The sequence below is a fragment of the Alexandromys fortis genome, unplaced genomic scaffold, assembly GCF_014885135.2.
Source record: "Alexandromys fortis isolate MF-2015 unplaced genomic scaffold, M_Fortis_MF-2015_v1.1 scaffold_36, whole genome shotgun sequence".
Taxonomy (NCBI): Eukaryota; Metazoa; Chordata; class Mammalia; order Rodentia; family Cricetidae; genus Alexandromys; species Alexandromys fortis.
Window position 1 is genome coordinate 11,118,816 of NW_026067915.1, and position 17,957 is coordinate 11,136,772.

The 17,957-nt window shown below is 45.6% G+C and overlaps 1 protein-coding gene across 1 annotated transcript in view; it reads left to right on the forward strand.

Moving 5' to 3' along the window:
* The window catches only part of Lrrc2 (leucine rich repeat containing 2), a 30,595-nt gene that overhangs the window by 5,920 nt on the left and 6,718 nt on the right, over positions 1-17,957 (forward strand). The window contains exons 2-7 of the mRNA XM_050139228.1: positions 925-1,071; positions 4,158-4,365; positions 8,952-9,108; positions 10,701-10,837; positions 14,227-14,372; positions 17,514-17,669. Of these exons, the coding sequence (XP_049995185.1) occupies positions 947-1,071; positions 4,158-4,365; positions 8,952-9,108; positions 10,701-10,837; positions 14,227-14,372; positions 17,514-17,669 (929 nt within the window). The 5' untranslated portion in view covers positions 925-946. The remainder of the gene's footprint in view (positions 1-924; positions 1,072-4,157; positions 4,366-8,951; positions 9,109-10,700; positions 10,838-14,226; positions 14,373-17,513; positions 17,670-17,957) is intronic.

Here is a 17,957-nt window from a genome sequence, read left to right on the forward strand (position 1 = left end):
TGCAGCGGTCGGATTAATAATCACCAAGGTAATAGGTATTTGAACAAGTTTAATAACAAAACCAGACTCACGAAACCAAGGTTCCAGCGGAGTAGCCAGCGGAGACAGGAGAGGAAGGGAAGGGGCGCGCAGCCTCTGCCCGCCCAATATATCAGTAAACATATGCCCGAGGGCAGCCCGCCCCTAAGGGGAGGGCTTATCCCTACAGTTATGATTGTTTTTGTTCTCTCTCTCTCTCTCTCTCTCTCTCTCTCTCTCTCTCTCTCTCTCTCTCTCTCTGTGTGTGTGTGTGTACAGGTTACACATGTGCCATGCCATGAGTTTGAAGTCAGAGGACAAGTTTTGGGGAGTTGCTGTTGAATCATGGACCTGAACATAATAAGGGTTTTATGTTGTTCTGGTTTTTAAAGTTTTTTTTTTCCCTCAGCAGTAAGTTTCTATTTCTTGAAATGTAGATCCTTCCTCCTTTGTCTTTGTAGCATCTCCCTGCACCTGTCACACAAGAAACAGAGGTGACTAAGGTGCCCAGTCTTACCACAGCCAATCAATATTTCAATTATTTCTATAGAGGAATTATATTTCTATAGAGGGTCTGAGTTTGGTTTCCAGTGCCCATATCACGTGACTCACAACCAGCTGTAACTTTGGCTCCAGGGCAATCCAAAGCCTCCTTGAGTAGCTGCTGCACATACCCCCCCCACACACACTTTTTTTTGTTTGTTTGAGACAGGGTTACTCTTGTGTAGCCCTGGCTGTTCTGGAGCTTATCCTGTAGACCAGGCTGGCCTCGAACACAGAGAGCCGCCTGCCTCTGCCTCCCAAGTGCTGGGATTAAAGGTGTGCGCCACCAGGCCTGGCTTGTGTGCGTGTGTTTCACGAACCCAGTCTATGTGCATATGAAACTGCCATACGTATTTTTTATAGGTAACTTTATGCTGCTCCCCAAATGGGACACAAAGTGGTGGTGTTTGACATTTCTGTCATCAGATCCTTGTGGGAAACTCGTGTCAAGAAACACAAAGCATGGCAGAAGAAGGAAGCCGAAAGGCTGGAGAGGAGCGCCCTGGAGAAGTACGTTTTGGTGCCTGTTATTCCCTCTGGGTGGGAGTGGGGATTCATGCAGGCTGCTGGCTGGCGGGGAGGGGAGCTCTTCACGGGACTTCTCACTGTCTTGGCCACATTCCTCCATAGACTCCATAGCCAGGTGCTGCTGTGTTCACGCCTTTAACAGGACACCCGGAGTCACGAGGAATTACGTAATGTCCAGATGCTATACTAGACACAAAAACCCCTGCGCGCTCACCGTGTAGAGGCCGCTTGCTGCCCTTCACTGAACCCACTAGACCACCCCACGCTCCCACTAAGCTACTTTCTTCATGCCGTTCAGCTTTCACGTGCTGAGCTGAATTCTAGGTGAGACCCATTGTTTTCATCTGCTTGAGCTGAAACGATGCCGTCTGCCTCCCAGAAACTTATGAAATGTGAGTTAAAGCGCTCTGGACAGAAAACTAAGTTGAGGGTCTGGAGAGATGGCTCCGCAGTTAACAACACTTGCTGCTCCTGCAGAGAACCAGGGTTCGACTCACAACCACCTATAGTTCCAGCTCGAGGGTATGTGATGATGTCCTGAGGCTCCTGCGAGCACTGCATACACCTGGTGCGCGCGCGCGCACGCACACACACACACACACACACACACACACACACACACACCACTAAGTTGCAAAGCTGGAGAGATGACTCAGCAATTAGAAGTGCTTGCTATTCTCCTAGAGGACCCAAGTTTAGATCCCAGCACCCAAGTGGGCTTCCTCATAACCTTCTGTAACCTAGCTATAGGGAATCCAAAGCCTTCATCCCTGGATATTCATTTATGAACATGGAATACACACAAATAAATAAATGCTAAAACACACACAAAGCCACAAAACACACTAAGTTGAGGTAGTGCTTCAAAAAACCCTCGATGGTAAACGTGAGCGTGCAATCGTATTAACACTGTCCAGCATAACAGAAGGAGGATAAACTCACACACATCTGTAATTTTATTCTCTGTGAAGAAACTTAAGCTAGAATTCTTGAGTGGTACATTGCGGTTAAAGGCAAAACGGGGTTCTGATTGGCTAACTCATCTCAAAGGGTTTTTCCAACCCTACATCCAACCAGCAAATGATGAAGCATTTGTATTGGCTTTGTTTGTTTGTTTTGTTTATGTTCTTCAAGACAGGGTTTCTCTGTATAGCCTTGGCTGTCCTGAACTCATAGACCAGGCTGGCCTTGAACTTATAGAAAACCAACTGCTTCTGCCTCTTGAGTGCTGGGGATTAAAGGCTTTCACCACCACTGCCTAGCTATTTGTGAAATTTAAGTTAGCAACCAAAGGTGTAAAGTGTGAATCAGTCAATCAATCAATTTATCTGTAATCTATTTTTTGAAAATAATTTATTATTTTATTTTATTTTTTTGAGACAGGGTTTCTCTATATAGCTTTGGAGCTTGCACTGGAACTAGCTCTATAGACTAGGCCTTAAACTCACAGATATCCACCTGCCTCTGCCTCCCCAGTGCTGAGATTAAAAGCATGTGCCACTATGGCCCGGCTTATTTTTGTATATTATGTACATTGTATTTTGCCTTCATGTGTATCTGTGTGAGGAAGTCAGATCTTGGAGTTACAGACAAGTGTGAGCTGCCATGTAGGTGCTGGGAATTGAACCCAGGTCCTCTGGAAGAGCAAACAGTACTGCTGAGCCATCTCTCCAGCCCCCTACAATTTATTTTTTTAAAAAGCTATTTAGTGTATGTGTTCCTGTGCAGTCCTGCCACTGCTCATGCGTGGAGCTCAGAAGATGACTCACAAGAGTCAATTGTCTCCCACACGTGGGTTCAGGAGGGTCAGACTCATGCCGTTGGCCTTGGCAGCGAGTGTCTTCACTGCTGAGCCGTCTTATCAGTTCCACTTGTTTTCAAATCAAAACAGGGTCTGAATAAACCAGGGTGGTCTTGAACTTCTTGTGCAACAAGAATGAGCTTGAATTTCTCTTTTTGTTTTATTTTGTTTTGCTTTCTAGACAGGATTTCTCTGTGTAACAGCTCTGGCTGTCCTGAAACTTGCTCTGTAGCCCAGGTTGGCCTCGAACTCACAGAGATCTGTCCGCCTCTGCCTCCTGAGTGTTGGGATTAAAGGCGTGCGCCACCACTGCCTGCATGAGCTGGAACTTCTAATTGTCCTACCGACACCTCCCCTTGCTAGTGTTATGTGCTGTATTTGTATCAGTTTGTAAATTGTGATATAGGAAAGATACAGGTCTTAAGTGCTGCCTTCGCACTATGTTGCCTGGATCTGCCTTCTGATTTGATTTCAGAAGCAAGAAAAGCTGAGGTAGGGGGATGTCTCAGTAAAAAGAGGCCTTTACTGCTGTCTCTGTGGATCTGAGTTTGATCCCTGGGACCCGCATGATGGAAGAGAGAAATGACACCCTCAGGACGTCCTCTCGTCCTCTGTGTTTCAGAGGCTGGCCTTGAACCCTGGTCCTGCTTCCACCTCTCAAGGGCTGGGACTACTGGCCTGTGCCAGCACATGGAGCCTTTCTGGGTGCCTTTCCCCAGAACACTTCTTCCTGTGACTGAAACCTTTGTTTCAGCTGTGTTAATTATTTAAAGTGTTCCTGATCCCTCAGTTTAATGCCATGCGCAAACACAATATCTAATGTGGCTTCTTGCCAGCAGAAAGTTGTACTGGAAGGCGATGTTTACAGAGCCTGGCAGCACCGCAAAGGTGTCTGAGTTCAAGGCCAGGCAGGGCTACAGGAGACTCTGCCTTAACAAACAAGGAGAAGACACTTGCAGATAGACTTGGGGAGCCATTTACAGAAATGTGGGGGTGCAGAGTCAAAAGCTGACATGAGAGCGTAATGTAGTCTTAAACCGAATGTTTAGGTAATTTTGGTAGGAGGTTTAGCCAAGGATTCCATCTAACTTGGCTCATCTTTTTAGTTGTGGTCATTAGTGATTCACTGAAGGGTCTCAGTTTCCCCAGCATCCCTGGTGGCAGGAAAGAAAGGTAGCCAAGAGTGGGAAACCAGGTTCCAGGGAAGTGGAGGAGCAAACCTGGCTATTTACCCTAGGAAATAACTGGTCTTCTGCTCCCATCTTAGGATAAAGGAGGAATGGAACTTCGTGGCCGAGTGCAGAAGGAAGGGCGTGCCCCAGGCCCAGTACTGCAAGAACGGCTTCATAGACACCAACACAAGGCTCCTGGAAAAGATAGAGAGGAACTCAGTTGCTAGGCAGAGTGCGTGGATCAAGGACAGAGACAAACGGAGCGATCCGTTTGTGTTTGAACTTTCAGGGACACAGTGGACGGTGAGTCAAGTGTCTGTCTGTCTATAAAAAGTGGACACTCAGGGTTGTTTTATGGCTAAGGTTGAGCCTTAGCTTTGGCCAGATGAGGCTCTGGTCTGTAGAGGGATTTCCGGTGCGCATGAAGGAACTCTGCCTCTACTCTGAGCTGGGTCCTCCTGTCCTTTTGTTGTTGTTTGAGACGGGGTCCAACACAGCCCGCCCAGACTGACCTTGAACTATTACTGAGGTTGGCTTCAGTCTAACCTTCTGGATCTGCCTGGTCTCCCGAGTGCAGGGATTTCAGGCGTGCCCTGCAATCCAGTCTCAGAGGTCAGCTTTTAGAAAGAGATTTGACCTGAAGCATTATTAGCTTATTTCGTTTGTATGCATTAAAAAAAATGTACTTTTTTTTTAAGTGCTGGGGATTGAGTTCTTGGCTTCATGTGTTAGGGTCTGAGAAAAACCCCCCAAAAGACCAATGACAACATGTATGCAATAAGAAGAGAGCTTTATTGATTCCAACATTAGGGTGGCAAAAGGGGGACCCCTAAAGAAGCTTACAAGCCCCTTTTAAGTGGAGTTAGGGGAATTCCACAGAGGAGGGATTAATCTGGGCTTGATTGGTGGATGAAAGATTAGTCTGGGAGCTGATTGGTGAGAGCTGACTGGTGGGAGGCCTTAGTGGCTAGGTACTTTCTGGTAGCAGGGTAGGGGAAGCTATCTTTAGCTTGCAGAAGTCTGGGGGTGTCTGCTGAGCTAGCAGAGAGGCTTTGGGGACCTGCTGAGCCAGCAGAAGGACCTGTGGTGGGGTTTGCTGGTGGTCACCCGTAAATTGTGTTTTTCCTGAGACCAGCTTACTCAGCTCAGCCCCGGTCTGGTGAACTGAAACTGAGGTCTCTGTCAGGGCTCTGGTTTGCTGCCCCCCCCCTCCACCCTTTTCACATGCGTATGAAGAGAGCCCTGGGCTGTGCTGATTTAGCTAAGTGAATATTCTGTGAGCTACAGTTCTCTCAGAATGAGGTGATTCCACGCAGCCTCCTAGCTAGTTTTCTTTTGCATTTATGTCATTGTTTCGATTGGTAGGTGCAGAGATGGTGCCTGCTTACGGAACTCAGGTCAGCAGGCTTGACTGCAAGCACTTGTACCCAGTGAGCCATCTTGCTGGATCAGAATGTGTGTGTGTGTGTGTGTGTGTGTGTGTGTGTGTGTACATGTGGAGGTCAGAGGACAATTTTGGGGAGTTCTCTCTTCCCCCAGGGCTCTAGGGATTGAACTGTAGTTGTCAGGCTTGGTGACAAGTACCTTTACTTGGTAAGACATTCTACTGGCCTTCTACATTATTGTTGCTATTACTATTATTATTGTTGTTGTTGTTTTTGTTTTGAGACAGGGTCTTACTATGTAACCTTGGCCAGCCTGGAACTTGTTATGTAGGCCAGGCTGGCCTCACACTCAGAGATCTGCCTGCTTCTGCCCCTTGAGTGCTGGGATTAAAGATGTCACCACCACTTTATATTTTGAGACACGGTTTCTTACTGAATTAGAAAGTCACCTCTTAAAAAAAACAAACTTGTTTTGAAATTTTACTTTTTATTTTATGTGTATGAGTGTTCTGCTTGCATGTATGTCTATGTACCATACATGTGTCTAGTGTCCATAGAGACCAGAAGGAGATGTCAGATCCTCTGGAACGAGACCTACTGTGTGGGTGCTAGGAACTGAACCTAGGTTTTCTGTGAAGGCAGTTAGTGCTTATAACAGCTGAACTGTCTGTCCATCTCTACAAAGTCATCTTTTACTATGGTGGCAGCCAGCAAGCCTGCAGGAACTGCCTGATCCCACTGGAATTACAGGCATGTGTGGGAATTTGAACTCACTCTTGCTTTCAGAGGAAGTGCTATTGCCCACTGAGACATCACCCTGACCCTTATCTAGTCACACGGCCCTGGCTACATATCTACATCATGGCGGTCTCTGGAATGTGTGTGTGGGTACAGTGTGTGTGTGTGTGCACGCGTGTGACAAAGGTCAACTTGGGTGTCTTTCTCAGTTGCTCTCCGCTTTGTTTTTTAATAGCATTTCTCACTTTTATTTAGAACTTGTCCTGGGCCAGGTTGGCAAAGCAGTAAGGCCCTCGGGATCCATCACCATCATCTCTAGATTTCCAAGACAGGGATTGAAGATGTGAACCATCGCTCCTGACATTAAAGAGGGTTCTGGGGAGCAAACTCAGGTCCCCAAGCTTGTGAGGCAAGCCTTTTCCCAACGGAGCCATCTTCCCAGCCTCTGGCTTTCTTTCAAACAGACCTTGGTGATCATGCCCACTCTACCCATCTTACGGTCTCTTATGAAGAATACCTGAGTGCAGGGCGTTCTTGGGTTGGAAGCTTGTCCACACACAGCAGCAGTGGCCATAAGGCCAGTTATAAGCATAGAGCGACTGTTATGCTCTGATCCGTGAAGTCCCCCCAAACCAACAAGGAGACTGAGTTCCGTATGTAAAAACAAAGAACCTTTATTTTATGCAAATTTGCAAACTCGGTCTCTCCGCATATCCAATGTATTGAAGTAAGTGGAGAACCCCGAGCTCAGTTAGAGTTGGGTTTTTATAGTAATAAAGGCGGGAGTGAGGGGTTTCTGAGGTTCAGGACCCCTGATTGGCTGACATTTGTCTAGGGGTGTCCTGGTGAGTGTGTGCTGGCAGATGATCCTATCCACAAGGGTTGGAACATTAGGCATTTCCTTTGGATGGTCTGTTCTTGGGTGGTAATCGGGTAATCTCAGTTTGTGGTTCTTCCTGCAACCAGGTATTGCTTCAAGGTAAACTACTGAGACTCAAGCCTCCATTAAATTTATGGATCCCTGAGTCCTACTCTGGCAGGTGATAATGGTTGGAAGTAAAGAACTTCCTTTGGGTGGTCTGTTTCTATTTAGCTTATCATGGCTGGCTCCTACAGCGGCCACTCTTCCTACAGTGCGACACCACACATTGCTGATGGGAACATTATCTTCACCTTCATGGTGTCAGGGACCCTTGCCTCTCCCTTCAGTGCCAGGCACCTCCAGTATAGCACGGGCTTGGTGGTTTGGATTTCTGCAGTGGGACAAATTGCTGCTCAGAAGTCCTAAGCATCTTTCCACACCATCAGTTCTTATCCCAGCGCCGCTGAACTAGGGAGGCTGTGGTTGTCATTGTCATTATTCCTGCAGAAGTCTAAGCCAGGGAGACAGCACAGCTGAGAGAAGGGGGAGGCTGGGTAGGAATGGGCTCACTGCACACCGCTTGTCCCTGAGGCTCCTCCCTCTACTATAGACTCATACCCATAAAAACACAGGAGGGTTTGCTATGGAAAACACTAGTTATTTATCAAATATTTCTAAAGGCAACTACAGAGTAAGAGAAATAGAACATAAATGTCTAAAACAATCAGGTGTGCTCAGCTTGCACCCTGCAGGCCAAATGCACCCCGGGATAGGTATAGACAGACCAACAATACATAATCATGAGCTTATTTAAAATATGGGAAATTGTTTGCAGGTTTTTTTAAAAAAATATTTATTTATTTATTTATTTATTTATTTATTTATTATGTATACAATAGTCTATCTGTATGTATGCCTGCAGGCCAGAAGAGGGCACCAGACCTCATTACAGATGGTTGTGAGCCACCATGTGGTTGCTGGGAATTGAACTCAGAGCCTTTGGAAAAGCAGGCAATGCTCTTAACCACTGAGCCATCTCTCCAGCCCCTGTTTGCAGGTTTTTAAACTCCATCTAAGCAGTTCTCAAGCATGAACTTTGTAGATGTCAATGTCTGTCATGATGTCAATGAATGGAATATATAGGGCAGATCTTATGTTAGAAGATGCGTGCTGTTGATAAGTATTGTGAAATTGGTCATCTGTGTTCACTAGGATTTACATACATATGAATGTATATATATGTTAACTATACATATTATAGATGTGCGCACCTGTGCTTGTATGAGCTCAGAGGCCAGAGAGTATGTTGTGTGTTCTGCTCAATCATTCTTCCCCTTATTCTGATAACCATATACATTACATAGCTAGTATACGTAGTTATTTGGAAACAGGTTCTCGATAAGTTGTTCAGGCTGACCTTGAACTTCTGTCTCATCCTCCCAAACAGTTGGACTTTCAGCAGGCCTGCACCACTAGGCCTGGCTAGAATTTGGTTTTATTATATCCCCCCCTCCCCGCCTCTCTCTCTCTCTCTCTCTCTCTCTCTCTCTCTCTCTCTCTCTCTCTCATTTTATTTTTTTATTTTTGAGACAGGGTTTCTCTGTAGCTTTGGAGCCTGTCCTGGCACTAGCCTCTAAAGACCAGGCTGGCCTCGAACTCACAGAGATCCTCCTGCCTCTGCCTCCTACGTGCTGGGATTAAAGGTATCTGCCACCACCGCCTTTGATTTTATTATCACAAATCGGAAATGAGGTTGATCAGCTTTGGTGAGTTGCCACTGGCTTCTGCGGAAATGGCACCAATGTCTCACATGCCTTTCTGTTTTGGCTCAATCCTTGGTCTGGTGAGGCTTTGTGAACACGAGGAACGGAGACTGCTGACCAACACCGCTCCTTCTGTTTCAGGAGCTCCCGGATTCGCTGAAGGAGCGGACGCACCTCAAAGAATGGCATATCCACAGCACCCTGATTCAGATCATTCCCACGTACATCGAGCTGTTTCAAGCCATGAGAATTCTGGATTTGCCAAAAAACCAAATCACGTGTCTCCCAGCTGAAATTGGTAGGTTACTCGGCAGGAATAGTTGCTCAACCTTCGCCTCTCCTGCCACTTCGTGAATGAGACAGTAAATAATTCTACCAGCCTCACGGCAACCACGTGAATTGAGCGCACAATGATCGCCGTGCTACAGATAGGGAAATAGGAAGGCAGGTTGTCTGAGTGATTGCCCCAGCTCACACAGTGGCCTCCCAAGATTGCTGCTCTCCTCCCTTCACCCTTTGGTCAGAGCCCATCAATGCTGGCTGCACATGAGAATCTCATAGGGAATTGTTTGTTTGTTTTTTTCTGCTTGTTTTTGGTTTTGTGTTTTGGTTTTCTGAGACAGAGTTTCTCTGTGTAGTCCTGGTGGTCCTAGAACCTGCTTTGTAGACAGACCAGGCTGGTCTCAAACTAGCGGAGATCTGCCTGCCTCTGTCTCCCAAGTGCTGGCATTAAAGGTATACGCCACCACTGCCTGGCTCAGAAAATTCTTACAGTGTTGCCCATTCCCATGACTTCAGGTTTCTAAGCAACTGTGAAATTTCTATCAATGCCAAGTCAAACAAGCAGATCACATTATTTCCTGTCCCAAAGAGGACACTGAGCCAGTGGCTCTGAGAACAGGGAAATAGCTGAGGGACATCCAGGAGAGTAGGAGGAAGAAATGGGGTGTTGGCATTGTGCCACCTGCCCTACAGCTGGCTGCTCACCACAGTCAGCTTCCTGCTTCTGCTTCCATGTCATGCTTTTTATGACATTGTGGATGCTCTCTTTGGAACCATAAACCAGGATAATTTTTTTTCTCTTTCAATTTTTAAACACTTTATTTATGTATATTGGTGTTTTGCCTGTGTGTGTAACTACGCACCATGTGCATGCAGTGCCCAAAGAGGCCCAAAGAGGGTGTCAGAGCCCCTGAAAATAGAGTTACAGTTTGTGATGAGTTGCCCTGGGCATGCTGGGAGTTGAATCTGGGTCCTCTGGAAGAGCTCTTAATCACTGAACAGTCTCTGCAGCCCAAAACTATCTTCTTTAAACTGCTTCTGGTCATGATATTTTATTGAAGCAACAGAAAAGGAACTAATGGCGGGTTAACTGCAGTGTCACAGAGATTAAACAGCTAGAGAAGTGGAACCAACCAAAAAAAACACAAACAGCCACAGCGCCAACAGTGAGATGCTCTGATGGGAGACATTTAACAGAGAATACTCAATGTGCAAACATGAAATTAGATCTTGTCTGCATATCCTTTTCTCCTTTTCCTTTTCTCCCTTTGAATTGCTTTTTGAGACAGTGCACCTTGTGTAGAACTGTGTGACCTTTACACTTCTGTGTTTCAAGTGCTGGATTACGGGCACTCAATGCCATCTCTGGGGTCCTTGTCATTAGGGGAGTGTTTAACCCCTGAAATACGTTTCTGTTCTGTTTGTTTGTTTTGTTTTTGAGAAAGGGTCTCACTGTGTAGACCTAGCTGTCCTGGAACTCACAGAGATCTGCCTTTCTCTGCCTTCTGAGCACTGAGATTAAAGGCCTGTGTGTCTGACCAGCTTGTTTCTGTTCTTAAAAGGCTTTGAAGGACCTGCTCCATGGAGGTTAACTTTTTGTGTTGCTAGGTCGCTTGAAGAACCTGAGAGAACTCAATGTGAGTTTCAATCACCTGAAGGACGTTCCCCCGGAGCTGGGAGACTGTGAGAATCTAGAGAGACTGGACTGCTCTGGGAATCTGGACCTGGCAGAGCTCCCCTTTGAAGTGAGATGCAAACGCTTCTGCCCTATGACTCCCTGTCGTTTAACTTATTACATGGCGTGTTCTATACTGTGAGGAACGTTTACTAACACCTCTAGTCTTCTTTTCTTTAGTTACTAGATTGTTCTCAGGCTTTACCTGAAAATATAAGAGTTGCCAATCAACCTTGAAATAGGACAAAACCAGAGAACTTACATTATGCAATTTCAAAGCTTACTATAATGTCACAGCATTGAATTAACATAAAGACAGACCCACAGAAAATTGGGACAGAATTAAGATTTCAGAGAGAAATCTCTATAATATGTGCATATATTCAAATATATATGATTTTATTTTGAGATGAATTTGTTGTCTTGACTGACCTGAAACTGGCTCTGTATATGAGGTTGCCCTGCACTCACAAAGATCTGCCAGTCTCTGCCTCCTGAGTGCTGGGGTTAAAGGTGTGAAACACCATGCCCTATAACTATATTATATTTACAATCAATTGATTTTTGAACAGAATCACCAAGAAAATTCAATGGAAAAAGGACAATCAATTTAATAGAAGGTTTTGGGAAAATTAAAACCCTTACCTAACTCCATGCATATTATGACATAAATGAAGAATTTGAAAAACACCCTAGTTGAAAGAAAACAGATTTAAAAGAATGTTGCATGTAATTCCAGGAAGAAAAATGTGTAGAGAAGGAAAGTAGGTCCATGATTTTCTCATGAAAAGATTGGGAGTACCGAATGACAGCCAGTAGGAAGAAGAAAATCTGAGCAGAGGTGATAGAAATACCCTGCAATTGAATCATGTACACTGTACAACCGTGATGGGTATGGTTTGTGCTATGCAAACTCTACCTCGTTGGAGTTTGGGGAATTAAAGAAAGGAGCACTTCTGGTTTCTTGTCATCCCGTGTGCTACCAGGGGATCTCAGACTCACCCCTTTCCTGCTCCTGCCTCTGTTTGTCATGAACCCCCTGGTGTAGTCAGAAGGGCCCAGCCAGGGAGTACCTCTCCAACATGCCCGCTCTGTCACGTGTCTCTTCGTTTGTTCTCTTACAAAGCCAAGTGATACGACCCTGCTGTAGACTTCCGAGAGAGCAGGCGTAAAGGGGTAAGCCCGAGAATAAACAAGACTTCTGAGACAAAGGGGAAGATACAGAAATCCCCTGGTGCACAGCCGTCCCTCTTCAGATACGTGCTCTGCGTATGTTCACTGTGGGTCAGATTTTGAGCAATACGACCGTCTCAGCCAGGGTTCCTATTGCTGTGGTAAACACCATGGCTACAGCAACTCAAGGAGGAAAGGGTTGATTCAGCTCACACTTCCACATTCCATTCATCAACAGAAGCCAGGATAGGAACTAAAGCAAGGCAGGAACCTTGAGACAGGAGCTGATGCAGTGCCGTGGAGGGGTGCTGCTTACTGACTTGTTCCCCTTGCTCTCTTATAGAACCCAGGACCACCAGCCAGGGTTGTTATCACCCACAATAGGCTGAGCCCTCCCCTATCAATCACTAAGAACATGTTTTACAGATGGGTCTTACGGAGGCATTTTCTCAGTTAACGTTCCCTCCTTTCAGATAACTCTAACTTGTGCTGAGCTGACATAAAACCAGCAAGTGCAATGATACTTTGTCAGTGGACTTTAAAGGATTTTTTTTTAGGTAAATAGAAGTATTTTCAGTGTATTTTATGGATGTCATATTGCTTTGCCATTGATAAATGTAACTAATGGGGGATGCTGGGTGTGGTCAAGCTCCATGACTGCACACAGGCAGACATGGTGCTGGAGAAGGAGCTGAGAGTTCTATACCCAGATGTGCAGGCAGCAGGAAGAGAGAGTGAGTCACTAGGCCTGGCTTGAGCTTCTGAAACCTCAAAGCCCGCCCCCTAGTGACACTCTTCCTCCAACAGGGCCAAACATCCCGGACCTCTCAAATACTGCCACTCCCTATGAGCCACCGGAGGCCATTTTCATTCTAAGTGCCAGATAGTCTAAAAATACATTTGCTACGTTTATTGCGAAGACAAAGACGAATGGTGATTTAGATTTGTTTTTGTTTTGTTTTTATTTCCTTTTTCTGCCCATCTGATTGTTGGCACCCGGGGCAGAAGCCTTAGTCTGGATTACAGGCACCCAGCACGTCTCTTTGATCATTCGCTGACACGTGCTGCCTTCACAGTTTGGAATTGCAGACAAGGACATAATCAGAGTGTGTCCCCTTGGTAGAGTGTATTTGAGACAGGGAGATGGGATCCACACTCAGCTAGACATGGGCATAAGCCCAGAGCTTTTCCCTTCTTCTGTTCACTGCCGCCCTTTATGGGCCCAACTAGCCCTGTGTCTCGAGTAATTTGTAAAACTGTGTTTTAAATGTCTTTATTTGTTTTGTATATGTATGCACCTGCATGTAGGCGAATGAGGAAGTAAGAGCACAACTCTTGGGAGCTGTTTTTTTTTTTCCCCCTTAGTGTAGGTCCTGGGGATCAAACTCAGAACACCAGGTTTGGCTACAGATGCTCTTACCCGCAGAGTCATCTTGGTGGCCTGATAATGTGCTTGGAGAGAGAGTGTAATTTTACTCATGGATGCTCAAAAGAAGTCAGTAAAAAACATTAGCTTCTTTTATGTTTCATAGTAGCTGTCAAACTTTCATAACCAATTCCAGATATGAAATGTTTGTTCAACTTTATTCAAAATTTATAGATTTGCACTGAAGCACAATATCTCCCCATATGTTTGACTTGACATGCTGCAAACAAGAACTGTGGATAGAAAACCACAACAAAAGAGCCCAACCCTGCTTAGCTACTGGGGCCAGACAAGATGAAGAGGACTTTACCGTGTCATCTAACCCATCCAAATGTGGATTTCCTCAAGGCTTGTCAAAACTTGTTAATGCTATCCTTGCCACACCCTAATTTGTAATTTGAATTTTCTAGTTGGGCATAGTGGCACACACCTCTAATCCTAGCAGAGGCAGGCTGATCTCTGTGAGTGCGAGGCCAACCTGGTCTACATAATGAGTTCCAGGACAGCCAGGGTTTTGTAGTGAGACCCTGTCTCAAAAAATAAACAAACAATGCGAAACAAAGCAACAGCAAAGACTTGAGCTCTCTGCCTCTCTGCCTGTGCTGTTCCCCACCTGGGAGACCCAATTCCAATATTCTCTTCTCCGTAAAAATCTTTTTGGACTCCTGACCATTGCTCCCTCATACTGCTGGGTAAAATCGCCCACAGTTAAGCTGGGTCTTCCAAAATAACTGAATCTATATAATCCCTCCCAGATTTACCCAGAGAAGTGTTCCCCATGGTAATTCACTCCTGTCAAGTCAACAGTCAGGATTAGCTGTCACAGAGGGTCATTCCAGTATTCTCTTATTCCTTTCTAGTTGAGTAATCTGAAGCAAGTGACGTTTGTAGATATCTCAGCAAACAAGTTCTCCAGTGTCCCGATCTGTGTCCTGCGGATGTGCCGCCTGCAGTGGTTGGATATCAGCAACAATAATCTGAGTGACTTGCCGCAAGATATAGACAGGTAGCTACTTGCACCCTAAGGTGAGGTGTATGAACTCATTACTAACACTTTAAGACCGCTAACACTTTAGATATGCTAGCACATGAATAGCCTTTGAAATCAACTACTTTTCCAGAGTTGGGCTCTAGGAAATGGTAGAATAAGACAGTCTCCATGCGCACCACACGTCCATGCACGTATGCACTCGAACACTTCTCTTATTTAATGTCAGATGTTCCCCCTTGTAGCCCTGGCTGCTCTGGAACTTACTATACAGACCAGGTTGACCTTGAACTCACAGAGATCTGCCTGCCTTTGCCTCCTAAGTGCTGGGATTAAAAGTACACAACACCACACTTGGATTTTTATTTTCTGAAAGCATTTTAAGAATTGAGTGTGTGTCCTCGACCATAGAGGCCTGAGGATAACCGGAGGGAGATGCTTCTCTCCTTCCACCGCGTGGGTCCAGGAGAGCGAACTCAGGATGTCCGGCTTGGTGGCAGGCACCCTTTCTTGTTGAGCTATCTCACTGTTTCTTCCTTCTCTCCCTAACTTTGAGACAGAGTCTTGCAAAGTAGCCCAGGTTAGCCTCAAACTCAGGATCTTTCTGCTGCTACCTCACAAACAGCTTAGAAGAGATTTTTGTTTTGTTTATTTTATTTTTTATTTTTGAGATAGGGGCTTGCTCTGTAGCCTGGAAGGGCTTGGAACCCTCAATGCTCCTGACTCAACTTCCTGAGTGCAAAGATCACTGATGCAAGCCTCTTGACTAGGCTTCAGTCTTTTATAGAATAACATTGCTAATTTTACTCCACAGGAATGGAAAAGAAAATGTATTATGTGTAGAGAAACATCACCCTGCTTAGAACAACACGGGGAAAGGAATTTTTATTACTTTTCATTTATTAATTTAAGGTGCATAATTTTTAAACAAAATTGGCATGTTAGTTATGTTGTTAAATTATATCCAATCAGCTGTTTCCTTTATAAAACGATTATTATGGGCTGGGGAGATGGCTCGGTGGGTGAAGTGTCTGCTGCGCAAGCTTGAGGACATGAATTGGATCCCCGCAGTCCTGTAATAGCTCATGTGGCTGCTCCCAGCGGTGACCCTAGTGCTCGGGTGGGCAAAGACAGGGGGTCCCCAGAGATTGTGGAAATCAGGCTAGGCAGCTGGTAGTCACCAGGTTCAGTGAGAGACCCTATCTCAAAAGATGAGGAGGAGGAACTGGTGAGATGGCTCAGTGGTTAAGACTGAGTTCTGCTCTCAGAGGACCTGAGTTCAGTTCCCAGAACCCATATCAGATGGCTCACAACTGCCTGGAACTCCAGTTCCAGGGGATCTGACTCAGCGGGCCCTTGTGCTCATATGTACATATACTCACACACAGACACACTGTGTAATTTAAAATAAAAGATAAAGTGAAGGGTCTGGGGAGGTAGCCTCAATATTACGAGCACTTACTAGTCGGGTGTGGTGGCTCACACCTTTAGTCCTAGTACTCGGGAGACAGAGGAAGGCAGATCTCTGTGAGTTCAAGACCAGTCTGATTTACATTTCGAGCTCCAGGACAGCCAGGACTACATAAAGAGAACTGGTTTCAAAAAAACAAAACAAAACAAAACAAAAACAAACAAACAAACAAACAAAAAAACACAAACAAAAAACAACAGAAAAGAGCACCGAACTGCTCTCGCAGATGTCCTGAGTTCAGTTCCCGCACTGGGAAGTTCATGACTGCCCGTAACTCCAGCCCCAGAGCATCCAACACTCTAGCCTCTGTGGGCATCTGCACTCATGTACACAGACTTAAAAAAATAAAAATAGTTCTTAGAAAAGAAGGCGGAGAGCAACAGTGGAAGACCCTCGGTGTCGACCTCTGACCTCTAGATGCTTGTGTGCACATGCGTATGTGCACCTTCATGCATGTGTATGCACACACACACACAATAAAAATAAAATACATTTAAAATGTAACCTGTCCTTTAAAAAATGATTATCGCACTGAAATGTGTAATGCGAGATGGATTGACTCAGGCATTTATGCCACTGCTATTACTAGGCTGCAGAGTGGACTGGACTGGGCCTAATGGATGAAATACAACCTGTGGCCTCTTGGAGTCTATACTCTCTCTTTTGCTTGTTTGTTTTTTGAGACAGGGTTTCTTTGTGCAGCATTAGCTGTCCTAGAACTAGCTCTGTAGACGAGGCTGGCCTTGAACTCACAGAGATCCTCCTGCCTCAGTTCCCAAATGCTGGCTTCCATCGCCCAGTGGCATCTACACTTTTATTTACATGGAAGCATAATAAACTGTGACGATTCACAGGCTGCCTTGGCTTAGGCCCGAGTGTGACACTTTTCTACCCATGGTCCCTGTGATGGATGAATGCCTTCCTGGGCGAACGAGGCCAAGTGAGACTTACTTGTGTTTGAATGACAAAGGAGTTTTTGAGATATTTGTGACATTACACAAGAATTTGTAAATGAATGAAAAAAAATCTGAAGGGTCTCCAGATTAGAATAAAAATAAAATAAAATAATCTTAAAATATATATATTTTTGCATTTCCTTCTTGTTCCGTGGCTTTCCTCCTACTTTATGTTGAAAAAGAATAGTGAGGGGCCTAGAGAGATGACTCAGCGCTTAAGAGCACTGGCTGCTCTTCCGGAGGTCCTGAGTTCAATTCCCAGCAACCACACAGTGGCTCACAACCATCTGTAGTGAGCTCTGATGTCCTCTTCCGGGTGGTCAGGCATATGTGCAGTCAGAACACTATACATAAAAAAAAAATAGCGAGAGAAGACTAAGTTGTATGAAAAGAAATGCCTTGCTCAAATCTGTTTGTTCTTACAGCAACCCTGGGAAATGCAGGAGACACTTAGGGGAATCTGTTAATCTCTGAGGCCCGTTGTGCCGTGTTCTGTATTGTTACTAAATCCATGTTCAGTGTGTGATTAAGTCAGTAAAGTAAAATCTTCATAGTTCTATGCATAATTTCAAAAGATGACAACCTTATCTAAATGTGGAGAGTAAGCTCATGGTTGCACACACGTTTTGGTGGTGATGAGCCGAGCAGGCTTTCCCTGCGGGAGCAATGCAGTTCCCTGCAGTTGTCTGTAGTTCACCGTGGAGTCTGTCCTGAGTCCTGGCTTCTCCACAGGCTGGAAGAGCTGCAGAGCTTCCTCTTGTATAAAAACAAGCTGACCTACCTTCCTCAGGCCATGCTCAACCTCAGAAAGCTCACCTTGCTGGTTGTCAGTGGGGATCACCTGGTGGAGCTCCCGACTGCCCTCTGCGACGCCTCCACACCTTTGAAGTGAGTATGTGGGGAAGGGAGGGCGCCGGGACAGCCCCCCTCGACACAGGCAAAAGCCAGCCGCCTCTGGCTCCAGACTGCTGTCTTAGGAGCCTGATTCGGATATCCTCATACACTGAGCATCCGCCCCTACTCCACTGTCTACAGGAACTCCAAGGGGTTTGTTCGTTTTTCACAGGCCTGAGTAGGACACGTCACTGGATTTCTGGAGTTGCAGAAACTGCTTGCCAATGGGCAGCATGAGGTGTGGACACAGCATAGGCCTCTCGGCTGTCATGTCCCTGTTGC